This window comes from Eleutherodactylus coqui, chromosome 13, assembly GCF_035609145.1.
Source record: "Eleutherodactylus coqui strain aEleCoq1 chromosome 13, aEleCoq1.hap1, whole genome shotgun sequence".
NCBI classification, from domain to species: Eukaryota; Metazoa; Chordata; class Amphibia; order Anura; family Eleutherodactylidae; genus Eleutherodactylus; species Eleutherodactylus coqui.
This window is the reverse complement of record NC_089849.1, coordinates 123,149,433-123,165,305: the sequence shown is the minus strand read 5'-3', so window position 1 is coordinate 123,165,305 and position 15,873 is coordinate 123,149,433. Positions and strand designations below refer to the sequence as shown.

Genomic DNA, 15,873 nt, shown 5'->3' with positions numbered 1-15,873 from the left:
GAACGGGACAGCATTGGGGAGATTTAATGTGGACCATAAAAAAAGGCGTTCAATTGATCATGTCCACAACTAACTGTATAGCCTCCAGGCCATGTCGGTGGCAGAAAAGAAGCCCCCACGGCTGGAATACCCCCTTTCAGCTTTGCTCTCATCTTCTGTTGCTCCTCACATTAGGTTTCAGTAGCGTTTCGATTAGCCTTTTACGCACGATGATTACGGTTATAACAATTGATGACCTGTGGGTACACCAAGAGGGAAAAAAGTTTTTTATTTATAAAAATAACCATTAAGCATGACAATGCAGCTTTCACCTAAAGTAACCGCTCAGCCTGCATCCTGTCTGTGAGTGATGTACCACAATAAGAATGGTTGAAGAGGAGATCGTCTTTGAGAATCCACTAGAAGAGCTGTCCAGGACCGTTATCGGGGTGGTGGAGCCTTATGTTCCCCTCCCTCCCCTATCCAAGCCGAGTTTGATATTCATCTGTCATCCATATTTCGGGGCCCTGAGATATCACCTGAGCGCTTTTTATTTCCTTTCTGTCCTATTGCTGAAAAGAGTTTTTCTCAAGATATTATTTTTAAAACACATTTTGTGGAAATGCAGCCTGGAGCTCCAGAACAGGTCTGTGTTAATGCTCTCGCTTAGCAGTCTGCCTGGCTGCTACCCACCAAGGCATTAAATACAACGCGTCCTAATGATCTGCTGGGTCTCAGCACCGGGACCCTACATTGATGTCCTGTCATGCTTTTGTAGAGATATTATACAACCATGATTTACATGCATCAGCTTATGTGCAGTTTTCCAATCTTAGAGGTTTTCACATATTAGCTTCAAAGAAAAAAAAAGTCCACCAACCACTCCTCCATGTGTTAGTATAACCTGGTTTTATTAAGCAGCCATATTTAATTTGATTTGGACTTCATTAAAGGTCTGCCATGTTCAGATTCGTTCTTAACAGTGACAACCACAAACGAAGATGGCAAATAGCTATCAGCGCTCCACCCATGTTAATGATGCCCCAAATAACAATTCCTCCTCGATGAAGGGTCCATCAGGGAAGATACTCAAGGAGCGGACCCTTCATATCCTACAACCACCAGGTTATTTCTGTTTTATGGAGATGGACCCTATGAGCTTTCCTGGGGTCTCCTTTCTTCTCCAGTCCATTTCATCTTGGCCAAGTAGTCTGTACTTACGAAATTCTCCTACAATTTCTCCTTTTTGTGATGTTGCTCATGTTTACTTAGAGAAGACTTGTCACTGTAACATTTTCCACAGTGTGAACACACATATGGTTTCTCCCCAGTGTGAAGCCTTTGGTGGACTACTAGGGACGACTTATCGGAGTAATTTTTGCCACATTCCAGACATATAAACGCCTTCTCCCCGGTGTGAGTACGGTAATGCCTTATCAGATTCCGGTTCTCGCTAAAATGTCGCCCACATTCCGTACAAGTGTACTGATTCTCCTGCGAGTGGATGTTCTCATGTTTTGTAAGAGAGGACTTGTACGTATAGCATCTACCGCACTGGGAACATACATATGGCTTCTCACCAGTGTGCATCCTTTGATGAATGACAAGTGACAACTTATTGCTCAAATCTTTACCACATTCAGAACAACGAAATTTCCTCTCATCCAAGTGAGTTCTTTGGTGCCTGGACAACTTGCCTTTCTCTGCAAAACATTTCCCACATTGAGCACATTGGAATGGCCGCTCACCCGTATGAGTCCTTTCATGCCTCACTAGTTTACCTTTTTCAGTAAATCGTTTCTCACAGTGCATACAGTCAAAAGGCTTCTCACCTGTGTGGCTTCGTTGGTGCACCAAGAGTTGGTTATTGCTCTGAAAACATTTGTCGCACTCCGAACACTCAAAAGGCTTCTCTCCTCTGTGAATTCGTTGATGTGCCACAAGTTCGATATTATTTGGGAAATGCTTCCCGCACTCTGAGCATTTTACACCTGTATGGGTTCTTTGATGCCTGACTAGCTTGCCTTTCTCAACAAACTGCCTACCACACTCCATACAAGCATACAGCCTCTCACCAGTATGGATACATTCATGCCGCGCTAACTTTCCCTTCTCAGAGAACAGCTTTCCACAAAAAGTACATTTAAAGGGCTTTTCTCCAGTGTGGCTTCTCTGATGGACAAGTAATTGGGAATCGGTGGGGAACGTTTTACCACACTCTGGACATTCATTGGGTCTCAGCTGTTGGTTGTCTTTAGACTCATAATTGTGAGATACCTTCTGCTTCGCATGATGTCGCTGATGTTTTCCCAGATCTGCAATAGCACTAAAACATCTTCCACATTCAAAACATATAAATTCACTGTCTTCAAGGTTTCTTCTCCTTTTATGGGAAAGGGTATCCGACTTGTTTTGATACGCTGGAAAAGGTGATAAAATGGGCCACTCTCTAGGTACATACAGGCTTGTGTCCATTGTATTCTTTGCACTGAATGAATCTGGTTCATGCTTTATGTGGCATTTGGTATGACTTGTGGCTGAATTAGTGTCAGTCATGTCACCCACATCAGAGTCCTCCTTAATATTAGCTGGTAGATATTCTTCTGGAGGATCTATTGGCTTACAGATATTAGAATCTATTATATTTTCCCCATCCTGCAGGGTTGGTTCCCCTTTCATTTCAGCTGTATGGGAAGGTTTATCAGTGTCGGTCTCTGTGAGGCTTTCACCATGACATGCGGATAACTCTTCCTTAATCTGAGGGGACATATCTTGTTGTCTACAAATGTCAGCATTAATAGAATTTCCTCTGCCACATGAAACACATTCCTCCTTGATATTAGGAGATGTATTCTGCGTATGATCTAGGAGTGTATGGATGACATTGTCCCCAAGATGTCTCATATCCCAGGACGTTGGTTCCTCCTTAATGAAAGCAGAGCCATCTTGCCGTTTATGATCCACCATTATACAGCTAGCACGGCCTGTAACATTACCGGCATCCCATAAGACTGGTTCCCCCTTCATTGCAGACAAATATTGTCTTCGGTTATGTAATAACATAGCAATGCTGGATTCTGGGATGGTGGCATCTTCAAACAAACCGAGCTGCTTGGTCGCCATTCTCACAGTCTTTGCATCCTATTTCCGTAGCATACTTTAAGGCTTAAAATTCTTATTTGTGGCTACGAGATCAAAGGAAAGTATACTGCGTGAAATCCTGATGAAGGCTCAGATTCAAATACATCTGTTGGAGGAGAAATGCATTTCTTTAATATTTATATCACTAATAACAAAAGCACAAGTTATATGAAAAGGTCTGTAAGATATTCTTCTGGACTCATATTAGTAGGACTCTGTGTGGTGAGGAACAGCATTCTGACGTGTGAAGGTAAAAGACTCCCGAGTCCACTTCTGCTCGGGTTGTAACTCCTCACACGCCATCATAACGTTACTCCAGCACCCCTCTAGTGTCCGGTGGACACATCAAGATCTAATATGTGCATTTGGAGCTAAAATCCCTGACTTCAGATCCCCATTATATTTAAAGAGTAACTGCAAGTTTTACAAACTTTTGACAAGACAAAGATTTTGATAAGTTGAGACGCCGCTACCAAGACCTCCGCTGACTGCAAGAACATGGAAGCTGCGGCGACCATTCAGCGATCACTGTTCTTGCTTCTTGTTGGCTTCTCTGGGCAGCTGAAGTTTGATGTATAGAAGCCTATAGAAGATGTCTACAGAGTCCGTCTTCAGCTGCTGAAGGAGTGGACAAGCAACAGAGACAGTGGAGGGGGCACACGGCTCAGATGAGCGCTGCAGTCCTTTCATTCTAGTAATCAGCAGGAGTCTCCGCAGCGGGACCCCCGCTAATCAAAATTTTTGACATGTCAAAAGTTTGTAAAAAAAAAATCAGTTAAGATGATATTCTAGACCATATATTCGGTAAGGGTAGGAATTCTACAGGATTCTCAGTAGGAACCTTCCAAAGTCAAAAGGGCCTTTGATGTCTACAAGCAGCTTAAGCTGAGATGAGTTAATGTTCCCACAAGGTGGATTTGCTGCAGATTTTCAGAGCTGACCCTCCGCATGGAAAATCCACAGCATTTACAGTCGCAGCAAAACGGAGGAGATTTTCAAAATCTTTTACACATGCTGCAGAAAATAATCCACAAAAAGCCTGTATGGAAATTGACATGCTGTGGATGTAAAATGCATATTACATGCATCAAATTTTTGGTGCGGATTCCATCTATTCTAATGAGTGCGCAAAATCCACACCAAATGCCATAGCATTACATCATACTGCGATCGGGCAGGCAGTCTATCAAGCCACACAACAGGGTAGCTTGATAAAAGGCCATCAGCTGCCATGACACCCACATGGCTCCCTGCGATCTCATCACGGGGGAAGGGGGCGTACAGAACCCCGGTAAATCGTCTGGGGGATTTAAATGGTGCTGTAAGAACTCACAGTGCCAATTAGAGTGTTAACAGCTCCGATGAGCCGCGCAGCTTATTGGAGCTGTTGCCGCCGGATGTCGACAGTAAGAAAGAGCGGGCAGATGCACTGTATGGAGCGAAATTGCCCTGCGATCTCTTGTCATACATAGCCTGCTGATACAGGCTGTCAAATGTTAAGGTGTTAAAGGGGTGAAGTCTGCTGCAGATCTGCATCAAAATCCACATCAAATGGCGTGTATTCAGTTGCGGATCCGCACAAACATGCTGTGAATTTTGGTGCAGATCAGCACTAATATTCACCATGTGTGAAAGAACCCTAAAAATTGAATTTCTCTGTCATTGAATATGCGTGGCCATCAACAAAGGTCTGCTTAACATTGCTTTCCTCATCACCAATGGCGTCAGTGGTTTGAAGGCCCATTTACATGCAATGATTATCACTTGAAATTTTTTCAAACAAGCAAAAGTGAGTAATAATCGTTACATGTAGACACACGGCCGTCACGCACTATTCGTTCGCTTGTCCTTTATCGCCGAGTTTCAGCCGGCATAAAAATAGTGATTCAGTAGTTCAATATTTGTTTAATTTAAATCGCAATTGTTCAGTCTTTTGATCGACTGAAGGACTGGAGGGGGGGGGGGGGGGGATAGTTTACCTTGTCAAACACAATGACCACTTGTCTACTCACCTGAGCAGAAGCATTTTATGCAAAAAAGTTGTTCACTTGCTCAAGCAATAATGGTTGTGTGTAAGAGGGCCTTTTAAGGGTCAAAACTACTAACAGATTAAGGGGTCATTTGCATTCTTTTACATGAAAAAAAGCCACCAACAAAACACAGCATGTTCTATCTTGGTGTGTATTACGCACCGAAATAGCTCATTGAAATCAATGTGCACGCGGAAATACACTGCCTAATCACCGCATATTTACACATGAAACCAATGGGTTCCAGTGCGGCTTTTTTTGTGTGTGGGCTGTGAATACCGATGTGAATGCACCCTAAGGAACTATGAAGGGATTCCAGATTCTGGTCAGTCCAAGTCATGTGAGGTATCACATGTCTATCAAACCGATTCAGTAGACTGCTACTATAATCATTATCACAAAAAAAAGATCAAACACCTAGAAGTTGTCAGATGGATGAAACGTTCTCTGTGATTGTAACATTGATGTAAGTAAATGATTACATATCAGAGCAAAAGTATCATTTATTATGGAGAACCGACCCCTTGTAGGGAGGCTCTAGTACCCTGTTGTACCGCCTCTAGCTTGGATACATGGTGTGATACAGGTGGGCATGGAGGCTGTAGTAGACTGTTGTACTGCCTTTAGCTTGGATACAAGATGTCATACAGGTGGGCATGGAGGCTGTAGTAGACTGTTGTACCGCCTTTAGCTTGGATACATGGTGTGATAGAGGCGGGCATGGAGGCTTTAGCACCCTATTGTTCCGCCTCTAGCTTGGATACAAGGTGTGATACAGGTGGGCATGGAGGCTCTAGTACCCTGTTGTAGCACCTCTAGCTGGGCTACAAGATGTGATACAGGCGGGCATGGAGGCATATAGGTTCTGTATGGTATCCTGCCGCATATCGCTCCATATTTGCTCTAACTGAGCCTCTAGATCATCAAACTCTTAGGCTGTGGCAGTTGGCGCCCCAGACTGTCCCATATGTTCTATTGGTGAGAAATCTGGCAACCGGGCAGTCACGAAAATGTGACAATGTTGTGTGTGCGGCCGAGCATTATCCTGCTGCCTCTTGGAAGCCGCCATGAGAGGAACACATGTGGCTGGAGGATGTCCTGAACATATTGATGAGCAGTCATTGTCCCTCCTACCACTACTAGGGGGACCAACTGTTGTATGCGATGGCCCCCCAGACCACCATACCAGCAGGGGGCAGTGTGCCGCTCCACAGCAGAGGCAGGATTGAGGTGCTCACCCAGAGGTCTCCAGCCACGAACGCGGCCGTTGTCAACACCCAAACTAAACCTGGATTTGCCGAGGAAGACAACCAGTTTCTGCTTTGTAACGTCCAGTTTCATTATTCACGACACCCCTGCAAACGGAGGTGATGGTGGGTGTCAGAGGCCGTACATGTAACGGTAGCCGGGAGTCAAATGTCCTTCATCCAAGCGCCTGGAAATAGTTCCGACAGAAACGGGGGCCTGGCGGACAACAAAATAGTTGCTTGTCTGACGAGCGAATGATCCTCTATACTGGTGATCAAGGGTAGCCTGAGCCCGGTCACCTTGTGTACCCTCATCCACTGGTCCCAACACCTCCCAACAGTCTGGTCAGACGCTCTTCTCTACTGGTGGTCTGTAGGGGGTCCTGAGCCCGGTTACCTTGTGAGCACCAATCCACTGGTCCCAACACCTTCTAAAAGCCTGGACAGACGCTCCTCTCTACTGCTGGGCATCCTGAGCCCAGTCACCATGTGTACCCCCATCCACTGGTCGCAGCACCTCCTTACAGTCTGGTCAGAATGGCCAGTGGGGGACAATTCATTGATACGACCATCCAGCTTCTCTCATCCCAATAATGCACCCCTCTCAGACTCTGGTAATGAGGTGAAACCTCTTCTCTGCGTCGTAGGTCCGTCTAGTGGCCAACAAGGCCTACAAGCGGAAGAAGCGGTCACTGCACACAAGGAGCCTCCGAGAGCCTCTTATAGGCCGAGGGGAGAACCACTTTTAGGGCCTCCAGTGACAAGACCGGTCATCTAATCCCCTTTGTATCTCTGCATGTCGAGTTTTGCAGTAAAACAACTCCTAGGTGCTTGGGGTTTTTTTTCTTACAAAATGTATTAGTGAACACGAAGTAATACAAACAAGCTGCAGAAGAGAGGTCCACAATCCTCACATCACTGGAAAGAGGAAGGTTCACAGTTCTTTTCTATGACATAACAGTAAGTACTATTGTCTGGCACATCGCAGCGCGGTTTCTTGTTGTTTCCAGTGTATAGTACAATGGTGACACCACGGGAGGAATCGTTTTGTGTGCTTCAGTTCACTGAGTGTGAATCCATCAACGTGAATTCCAGCGTTGATTCCAAAACCAGCCGCCTCTCCACAAGCCAATTTCTGAGTGGCAGAGAAAATTTGTTGAACTTGGTTGCAGATGCAAACGTGAAAGCATCGGTCATCCGCACGTCTGGGGGAGCATAAAACTAAACAAGACACCCAGCGCGGTGGCAGCTAATGGAATGGATTGGTATATCATGGAAATGTTTGACCCTTCCCCTTTTCGGTGATGTGCAGATTGTGTCCCTCTCTTTTGTAGTTGTAATTAAATCACCAAATCTGCTCCTTTGTGAATAAGGCCGAATGCCCATGGATGGATTATCGCTGCGGACTTCGTGGTCAGAAACCTGCCGCGAATTCCACATCAATGTCTGTCCATGGACATGCGGTGTTATACGATTCTCCCCCGCCCAAGAGTGGAAATGAACGGGGAATATGTTCTATTCTGTGCGAAAAATGCAGTCAGTGGAAGCCGTTCGTCCCGCGATACTTTTGCAAGTGAGAATCTGCGTCACAGCCCAGAATTGTATTCTAGTAAATAAACTTTATGTTTTATCCAAAGAACTTGATTTTATCATAACGGTGAAGAAAAGACAATCACCATCTAATACAGTAAATGTATCGCTGTAAAGACATGAGCCCTATATGAAGGAATCAGAGTTGGGAAAAGTGAGGAGTCGGAGTTTTGGCTTACCAACTCCACAGAGCTGGATGTTCTAGCAGTTAATGAGCCCCAATGATACGCCAGCACCTCTTATGACAACCATTTGCTTCTTAAAGCAAAACAACAGGCTCGTCACTAAGGGGTTAAACTTAATGTGATGGGGGCAGCCTCATGAAATAGCCTCTTAACGCCACAGGGCGTAACTGTACATCCTGGCAGGGGGGGTACTTAGCGCAAGATCAGAAGAGATCTCACACTATCCGCTGTCACCAATAGCCAGCCAGCCAGCCAGCCAGCTGCTGCGACAGACAGACAGACAGACAGACACAGACAGACAGACAGACAGACGCACGCACGCACCTCCTTACATGCCGTAAAGGGTTCACAAAGGGAGCGTGCTCCCTCTGTGACGCCATCAGACTCTCGCAATGTAATCGCAGAGTGCTGTCGGGTTACCATGGCAACAGGACGCCAGACACAGGCGTCCTGCATTGCTTTATCATAGGTGTTATGGTGAAAAAAACAAAAAAAAAGCTAAAAGCAGCGTCAAACTAAAAGAAGCTCTCACAGAGCTCTGCCCATTGTAAAATAAAAAAGTTTATGGACTCTGAATGCAGATTTAGAAAAACAAAGCATTTCCAAAAAAAGTTTTTTTTATTGCGGAAAAGTGAAAAAAAAAAATTTAAAAAAAAAAATTTTGGTATCGTAATCGTATCGACCCGCAGAAAAAATGTATGGTGTCATTCATGCTGCATGATTAACACTGTAAAAAAAAAAAAAACTGCAGTGCGCGTCTTCTCCGTCCCGGCCGAATCTTCTTTCTGCTGCACGACGGATATATGCGGGTGCGCCGTGCGCATTTTTTTTTTAACCTCCTGCTTTCCTGCGACATGTATGCATTGTCAGCTGCGGGTGTGCCATGGATCAGATGGCTTCCATTGGCTTCAATGGAAGCCATCTATGCGGGAGTCCACAGAAAATGGAGCATGCTGCGATTTTTTTCCTGTGCATGCGATCCGGACATCGAAAAAAATGACATCCGCAGGTTTTTAATTACCGGCGGATTCCACAATTCAATTATGCCTATGGACATGAGGCCTTAAACGGAGCAAGAAGTCGTGCCGCCGTTCTCTTGGGAGGTCGGCTTACACAGATAAGTTACTCTCTCTTCAATCTTGTTCCGCTCTGTAGCGGTGGACGAGCGTGACGGAACGATCCGTATATAACCCTAACGATTAGTGAACGAACCAACGATGGGTTTATGCTGCATGAAATAAACAATAAGCAAATAAATTATCATTCAATCGTCGGCCGTCCTTACACCAAACTATTATTGTTCGAATGATCCAGCAATCACTGTGTAAAGCGCCTCAGTCCCCTGTCCTCATGGGGGCGCTGGTGTCAGGAGGGGGACAGCTGCTGTAGGTAAAGATGACAGCACTGGTCCACACACCGGGCACCCGGAAACGGTATTATTGTATCTTGATGCCACCGGCAGCTAGTGGTTTGACAGGGGAACGCCTCTCACACCCCTAGCTCCCAATAGGGTGAAGGCCGGCAGGTCCTAGTTGCAGTGTGCATTGATTTGTGCGCTCCCTGCAGGCTTAGGCTGAGGGTTACTGCTCTTCTTAGGCTTAGATTATGAGCAGTAACATAGCAGCATAAACATCTAATAATGTAAACCTAAGACATGTTACGCTCAGCCTAAGCCTGCAGGGAGCGCACAAATCAATCCACACTGTGCAGCGATGAGTGTCAGTGGCAGACGGCTGTCAGCTCCATGCCGGCTGCTCCCCCGCTCACAGCTGACGCCCTCACCGCTTGCGCTCCGCCGTCGGACTGTCAGCTCCGTGCCGGCCGCTCCCCCGCTCACAGCTGACGCCCTCACCGCTTGCGCTCCGCCGTCGGACTGTCAGCTCCGTGCCAGCTGCTCCCCCGCTCACAACAGCGACCCCCACCGCTTGCGCTCCGCCGTCAGACTGTCAGCTCCGTGCCGGCCGCTACGCCGCTCACAGCTGCTGCCCTCACCACTTGCGCTCCGCCGTTGGGTCTGTCAGCTCCGTGCCGGCTGCTCCCCCACTCACAGCTGCCGCCCTCATTGCCGGTGCTCCGCCTGGTAAGCTGGCCACCCGCGGCCTCAATCCTGTAGGCAGCTGATCCCCTGCTGACGGTGGGCAATGTTGGCCTCTGTGAAGTCAGCACCCCATCTTTCAAAAAAGTTAATTTTTTTATAAGTTCTGGATGCACCCCAAAGAGTTCGAGTTCCCAATTAATTTTAAAAATAGTTCTAGCAAATTAGGCAAAAAAAATCAACAAATGTATCTCTGCGGTGCTAACTTCCAAAAATGATATTACTAAATCAGTGAGAACTTTGTAAATATTGGTTCTAGAGCTTCGAGCAGTAAGAGTTTTCTTCAGAACTCTTAGAAAATCACGGGATTTCAAAAAAAAAAAATTATTTACCCATAACGTTGAAATTTTTGGATCCGGCATTTGAAAATCAAGCCTTGGTCACACGGGCGTTTTTTCCCGCGATTTGCGGATCGCAAGACGGATGCGCATCCGCAAATCACGTGACCGGGGCCGAAAAATCGCCCGCAAAAACTGCTCCTAGCCGCGTTTCAATAGAAACGGGCCGGAGCAGTTCAGCGCTGTCCAGCGCATTGAATTCAATGGAACCGGCAATACAGCCGGCTCCATTGAAAGCAATGGGCTGCGGGCGATCTCACGATGAATTTTCGGGAAGGGCTTAAAAATATAAGCCCTTCCCTGAAATTCATCCAGAAATGTGTAAAAAAAAAAAATATATATATATATATATACTCACCTGGTCCCGGCAGACGGAGTTCAGCCGCGGCCGGCCGGCAGTTCTCCTGAACTGCTCAGAGTAGTATTCAGCAGCCGGGGCTTTAAAATCCCCGCCTGCTGAATGAGCTGCCTCTGATTGGTCACAGCCTGACCAATCAGAGGCAGCTCTTACTCACACTCATTCATGAATGGGTGAGTGAGTGCTGCCTCTGATTGGCTCAGCGCAGGGACCAATCAGGGGCAGCTCTCAGCTGAATGACAGCTGAGAAATCTCAGAAATCTCGTCCACACTGGATGGCAAATCCGCTGCGTCTAAACCTGCAGAAGCCGCCGCTGCGGATGTGTGTAAATAATTTTTTTTTAAATCCCGCGATTTTATAAGAGTTCTGGGTAGCACCTCAAGAGTTCTGAAGAAAACTCTTAATGCTGAAAGCTCTAGAACCAATATTTACAAAGTTCTCACTGATTTAGTAATATCATTTTTGGAAGTTAGCACCGCAGAGATACATTTGTTGATTTTTTTGCCTAATTTGCTAGAACTATTTCTAAAATTAATTGGGAACTCTAGAACTCTTTGGGGTGCATCCAGAACTTATAAAAAAATTAACTTTTTTGAAAGATGGGGTGCTGACTTCACAGAGGTGCAATGCTGGCCCACTGTACACTTGTGGTCCATGGCGGGGAAAGGCTGACGGTTGCTGCCTCAATACTGCGGACGGCTGTCAGCTCCATGCTGCCCGCCGCCTCTGTGCCCACTGACCACTGCTCCTCCACTCACAGCTGCAAATGCTGAGCCACTCTCCACTTTTGGTCCGCTGCCAGGGATGCCCCTTCCACCTGTGAATCCTTGGTGGGCTTCCGTGACCTGCTGCCCAACCAGGTGTGCAGCCGATCACGTACAGGGGGCGTCACCCCCCTGTCAATCTTGGCTCCACCAGGACTTCTTGGTAGCGTCAAGATACAATAATACCCCCAGAGACTGGCACAACTGTATGGAGTGGCTGCATGGACTCGGCTGATCCTCCATTCACCTCTATGGGAAATCATTCACTTTTTAGGAGATTCTTGGAGCAGAGGTCACACATACTCCATTCACACGGAACCATCGGGGGCGCCGTTCTCTGTGGGCCTCAGCACTTTGACCCCCTGGGATCACACATTTATCCTATAACATGGATACTGGAAAAATGTCTAATGGAAAAAAGCCTTTAACCCCTTCACCACCCATACACCGTTTTACGGCGGCCTTTAAGGGGCTTTATTCTGATGCGGGTCTCTTGTGCCAGGGGAGCGGGTGCTTGGCTGTTGGATAACACACTGCTACTTCCTCAAACAGCGAAGACCAGAGAAACCTCCGGCCCCCCGCTGTTTAATCCTTTACATGCTGCAGCCAATGTGACCATGGCATGTGAAAGGCTGACGGAAGAAGGGGCTTCCCTCTGTCACCCACCAGACCCCCAGTGATCACGAGGTCCTGACGGGTTACTTACCGAACCGAAAGGTTGGCAAAACAAACCCGCATGCTTTACTTTAGGTGCGGACGCCCGTGTCTGCCTATGGGCAGCTGGCAGATCTTTTGCGAGGGTGAGCCGCGCAGATTTTGCAAATCAGATCCGCCGGCGGACATGGGGGGGCTTTCAAAAAAATGGAATAGAAAGTCATTAAGATGTTGCATAAATCAACAAATGGGGCGATTAGAAAATAAAACCAAACCGCAAAAAGAAAATAAATCCCTCACACAGCGCCGGGGAGAAAACAAACTGAAAAAACTTTTAAAACAAGGGAAAAAAATTGCAGATTTTTTAAATTTTTTTAAAATCTACTTAAATGAGGTATTGAAATAATCGCACTGCCGGCCGAGACAATCCCACCGCCCAGGAGCTCTGAGGTAATCCAGAAAAAAAGCTGAATAAGAAGCAAAAGGTTATGTTTCCAAGAGGCAGAGAAATGAAGCCGAGAGCTCCGGCACCGAGCCCGGCGGGGGTTCAGAGAGCTCCGGCACCGAGCCCGGCGGGGGTTCAGAGAGCTCCGGCACCGAGCCCGGCGGGGGTTCAGAGAGCTCCGGCACCGAGCCCGGCGGGGGGTTCAGAGAGCTCCGGCACCGAGCCCGGCGGGGGGTTCAGAGAGCTCCGGCACCGAGCCCGGCGGGGGGTTCAGAGAGCTCCGGCACCGAGCCCGGCGGGGGGTTCAGAGAGCTCCGGCACCGAGCCCGGCGGGGGTTCAGAGAGCTCCGGCACCGAGCCCGGCGGGGGTTCAGAGAGCTCCGGCACCGAGCCCGGCGGGGGTTCAGAGAGCTCCGGCACCGAGCCCGGCGGGGGTTCAGAGAGCTCCGGCACCGAGCCCGGCGGGGGTTCAGAGAGCTCCGGCACCGAGCCCCGCGGGGGTTCAGAGAGCTCCGGCACCGAGCCCCGCGGGGGTTCAGAGAGCTCCGGCACCGAGCCCCGCGGGGGTTCAGAGAGCTCCGGCACCGACCCCCGCGGGGGTTCAGAGAGCTCCGGCACCGAGCCCCGCGGGGGTTCAGAGAGCTCCGGCACCGAGCCCCGCGGGGGTTCAGAGAGCTCCGGCACCGAGCCCCGCGGGGGTTCAGAGAGCTCCGGCACCGAGCACCGCGGGGGTTCAGAGAGCTCCGGCACCGAGCCCCGCGGACCTCCAGCACCGACCCCCGCGGACCTCCAGCACCAACCCCCGCGGGGGTTCAGAGAGCTCTAGCACCGACCCCCGCGGACCTCCAGCACCGACCCCCGCGGGGGTTCAGAGAGCTCCAGCACCGACCCCCGCGGACCTCCAGCACCGACCCCCGCGGACCTCCAGCACCGACCCCCGCGGGGGTTCAGAGAGCTCCAGCACAGACCCCCGCGGACCTCCAGCACCGAGCCCCGCGGACCTCCAGCGCCGACCCCCGCAGACCTCCAGCGCCGAGCCCCGCGGACCTCCAGCACCGACCCCCGCAGACCTCCAGCGCCGAGCCCCGCAGACCTCCAGCACCGACCCCCGCGGACCTCCAGCACCGACCCCCGCGGGGACTCCGGCACTGGAGCGACAACAATACTCCGCCTCCTGGAATGCAGGGAGATGAAAAACACGGAAAAAAGACTTTTTGTGCCCAAATATTGCGCATGACGTTGCAGAGAGCCGCCCGCTTGGTGTTGTAGATCAGACCGGAGCGGAGAGCAGCGCTACATCATATCACAGGCTGAAACCAGAGAACAATCAGCGGTGGGGTTATTCTCCCCAATCACCCCACATTATCTGCACCCCAGAACGAGGCCCCTCAAAACTACAAGTCGCCCCGCAAACACCGAGCGAATGTGACGAAGGAGCCCGGCTGTCACCGAGGGGTTAATGAGTGGTACTGCAGTGTAGTATCAGTGGGGGGCGCTACACTCACACCGCACTCTCAGGCTCTCTCACATGCGGCGGGGCTCTGCAGCACACACCGGACATGGCCACCTACCGTCCGCGGCCGCCCTATCCTCACACTGGGATGCCAGACAGGTAACTGCTAACCCTGCCCGCCGTGAGGACCTTCCGACGTCACCAGGTCATGTGACATCCCCCAGTCACGTGACTAACAGGCGGGCTCTGAGGGAGTCCTGTGCTAGCTGACAGATGACGGCTGTAGAAGTGGGGAGCAGGGTGGGGGGACACTGGAGGGACATGGGAGCAGGGTGGCGGTGCACTGGAGGAACATGGGAGCAGGGTGGGGGGACACTGGAGGAACATGGGAGCAGGGTGGGGGGACACTGGAGGAACATGGGAGCAGGGTGGGGGTGCACTGGAGGAACATGGGAGCAGGGTGGGGGTGCACTGGAGGAACATGGGAGCAGGGTGGGGGTGCACTGGAGGAACATGGGAGCAGGGTGGGGGTGCACTGGAGGAACATGTGGGGGTGCACTGAAGGCTCATAGGGTAAAGTGGGGAGCAGGGTGGGGGTGCACTGAAGGCTCATAGGGTAAAGTGGGGAGCAGGGTGGGGGGACACTGGAGGGACATGGGAGCAGGGTGGGGGGACACTGGAGGAACATGGGAGCATGGTGGGGGTGCACTGGAGGAACATGTGGGGGGCAGGGTGGGGGTGCACTGGAGGCTCATTGATAATGGTTGGATGTGGGGCGCATGGTGGGGGTGCAGTGGAAGAACTTGGGGATGGTTGGATGCAGTGTGCAGGATGGAGGTCACTGGAGGCTCATGGGGGATGGTGTGATGTAGGGAGATGGTGGGGGTGCACTGGAGGCTCATGGGGGATGTGAGGCGCAGGGTGGGGGTGCACTGAAGGCTCATAGGGTAAAGTGGGGAGCAGGGTGGGGTGCACTGAAGGCTCATAGGGTAAAGTGGGGAGCAGGGTAGGGTGCACTGGAGACTCATAGGGTAAAGTGGGGAGCAGGGTGGGGGTGCACTGAAGGCTCATAGGGTAAAGTGGGGAGCAGGATGGGGGTGCACTTGAGGCTCATGGGAGATGGTGGGGGTGCACTGGAGGCTCATGGGGGATGGTGGGATGTAGGGAGCAGGGTGGGGTGCACTTGAGGCTCATGGGAGATGGTGGGGGTGCACTGGAGGCTCATGTGGGATGTGAAGCAGAGGGTGGGGGTGAACTGGAGGAATGTGGTGGGATGTGGGGAGCATGGTGGGGTGTACTGAAGGCTCATAGGGTAAAGTGGGGAGCAGGGTGGGGGTGCACTGAAGGCTCATAGGGTAAAGTGGGGAGCAGGGTGGGGGTGCACTGAAGGCTCATAGGATAAAGTGGGGAGCAGGGTGGGGGTACACTGGAGACTCAGGGTAAAGTGGGGAGCAAGGTGGGGGTGCACTGAAGGCTCATAGGGTAAAGTGGGGAGCAGGGTGGGGTGCACTGAAGGCTCATAGGATAAAGTGGGGAGCAGGGTGGGGGTACACTGGAGACTCAGGGTAAAGTGGGGAGCAAGGTGGGGGTGCA

General features: G+C 50.2%; 1 protein-coding gene across 1 annotated transcript; it reads right to left on the bottom strand.

Annotated features, from left to right (window-relative positions):
- Window positions 1-316: 316 nt before the first annotated feature.
- LOC136588083 (oocyte zinc finger protein XlCOF6-like) lies at window positions 317-14,481 on the bottom strand. The gene is made up of 2 exons (XM_066587026.1): window positions 14,399-14,481; window positions 317-3,226 (listed from the first exon to the last, which is right to left on the bottom strand). The coding sequence occupies exon 2, from the start codon at window positions 3,100-3,102 to the stop codon at window positions 1,210-1,212; it is 1,893 nt and encodes a 630-aa protein (XP_066443123.1). The 5' UTR covers window positions 3,103-3,226; window positions 14,399-14,481; the 3' UTR covers window positions 317-1,209.
- Window positions 14,482-15,873: the final 1,392 nt, after the last annotated feature.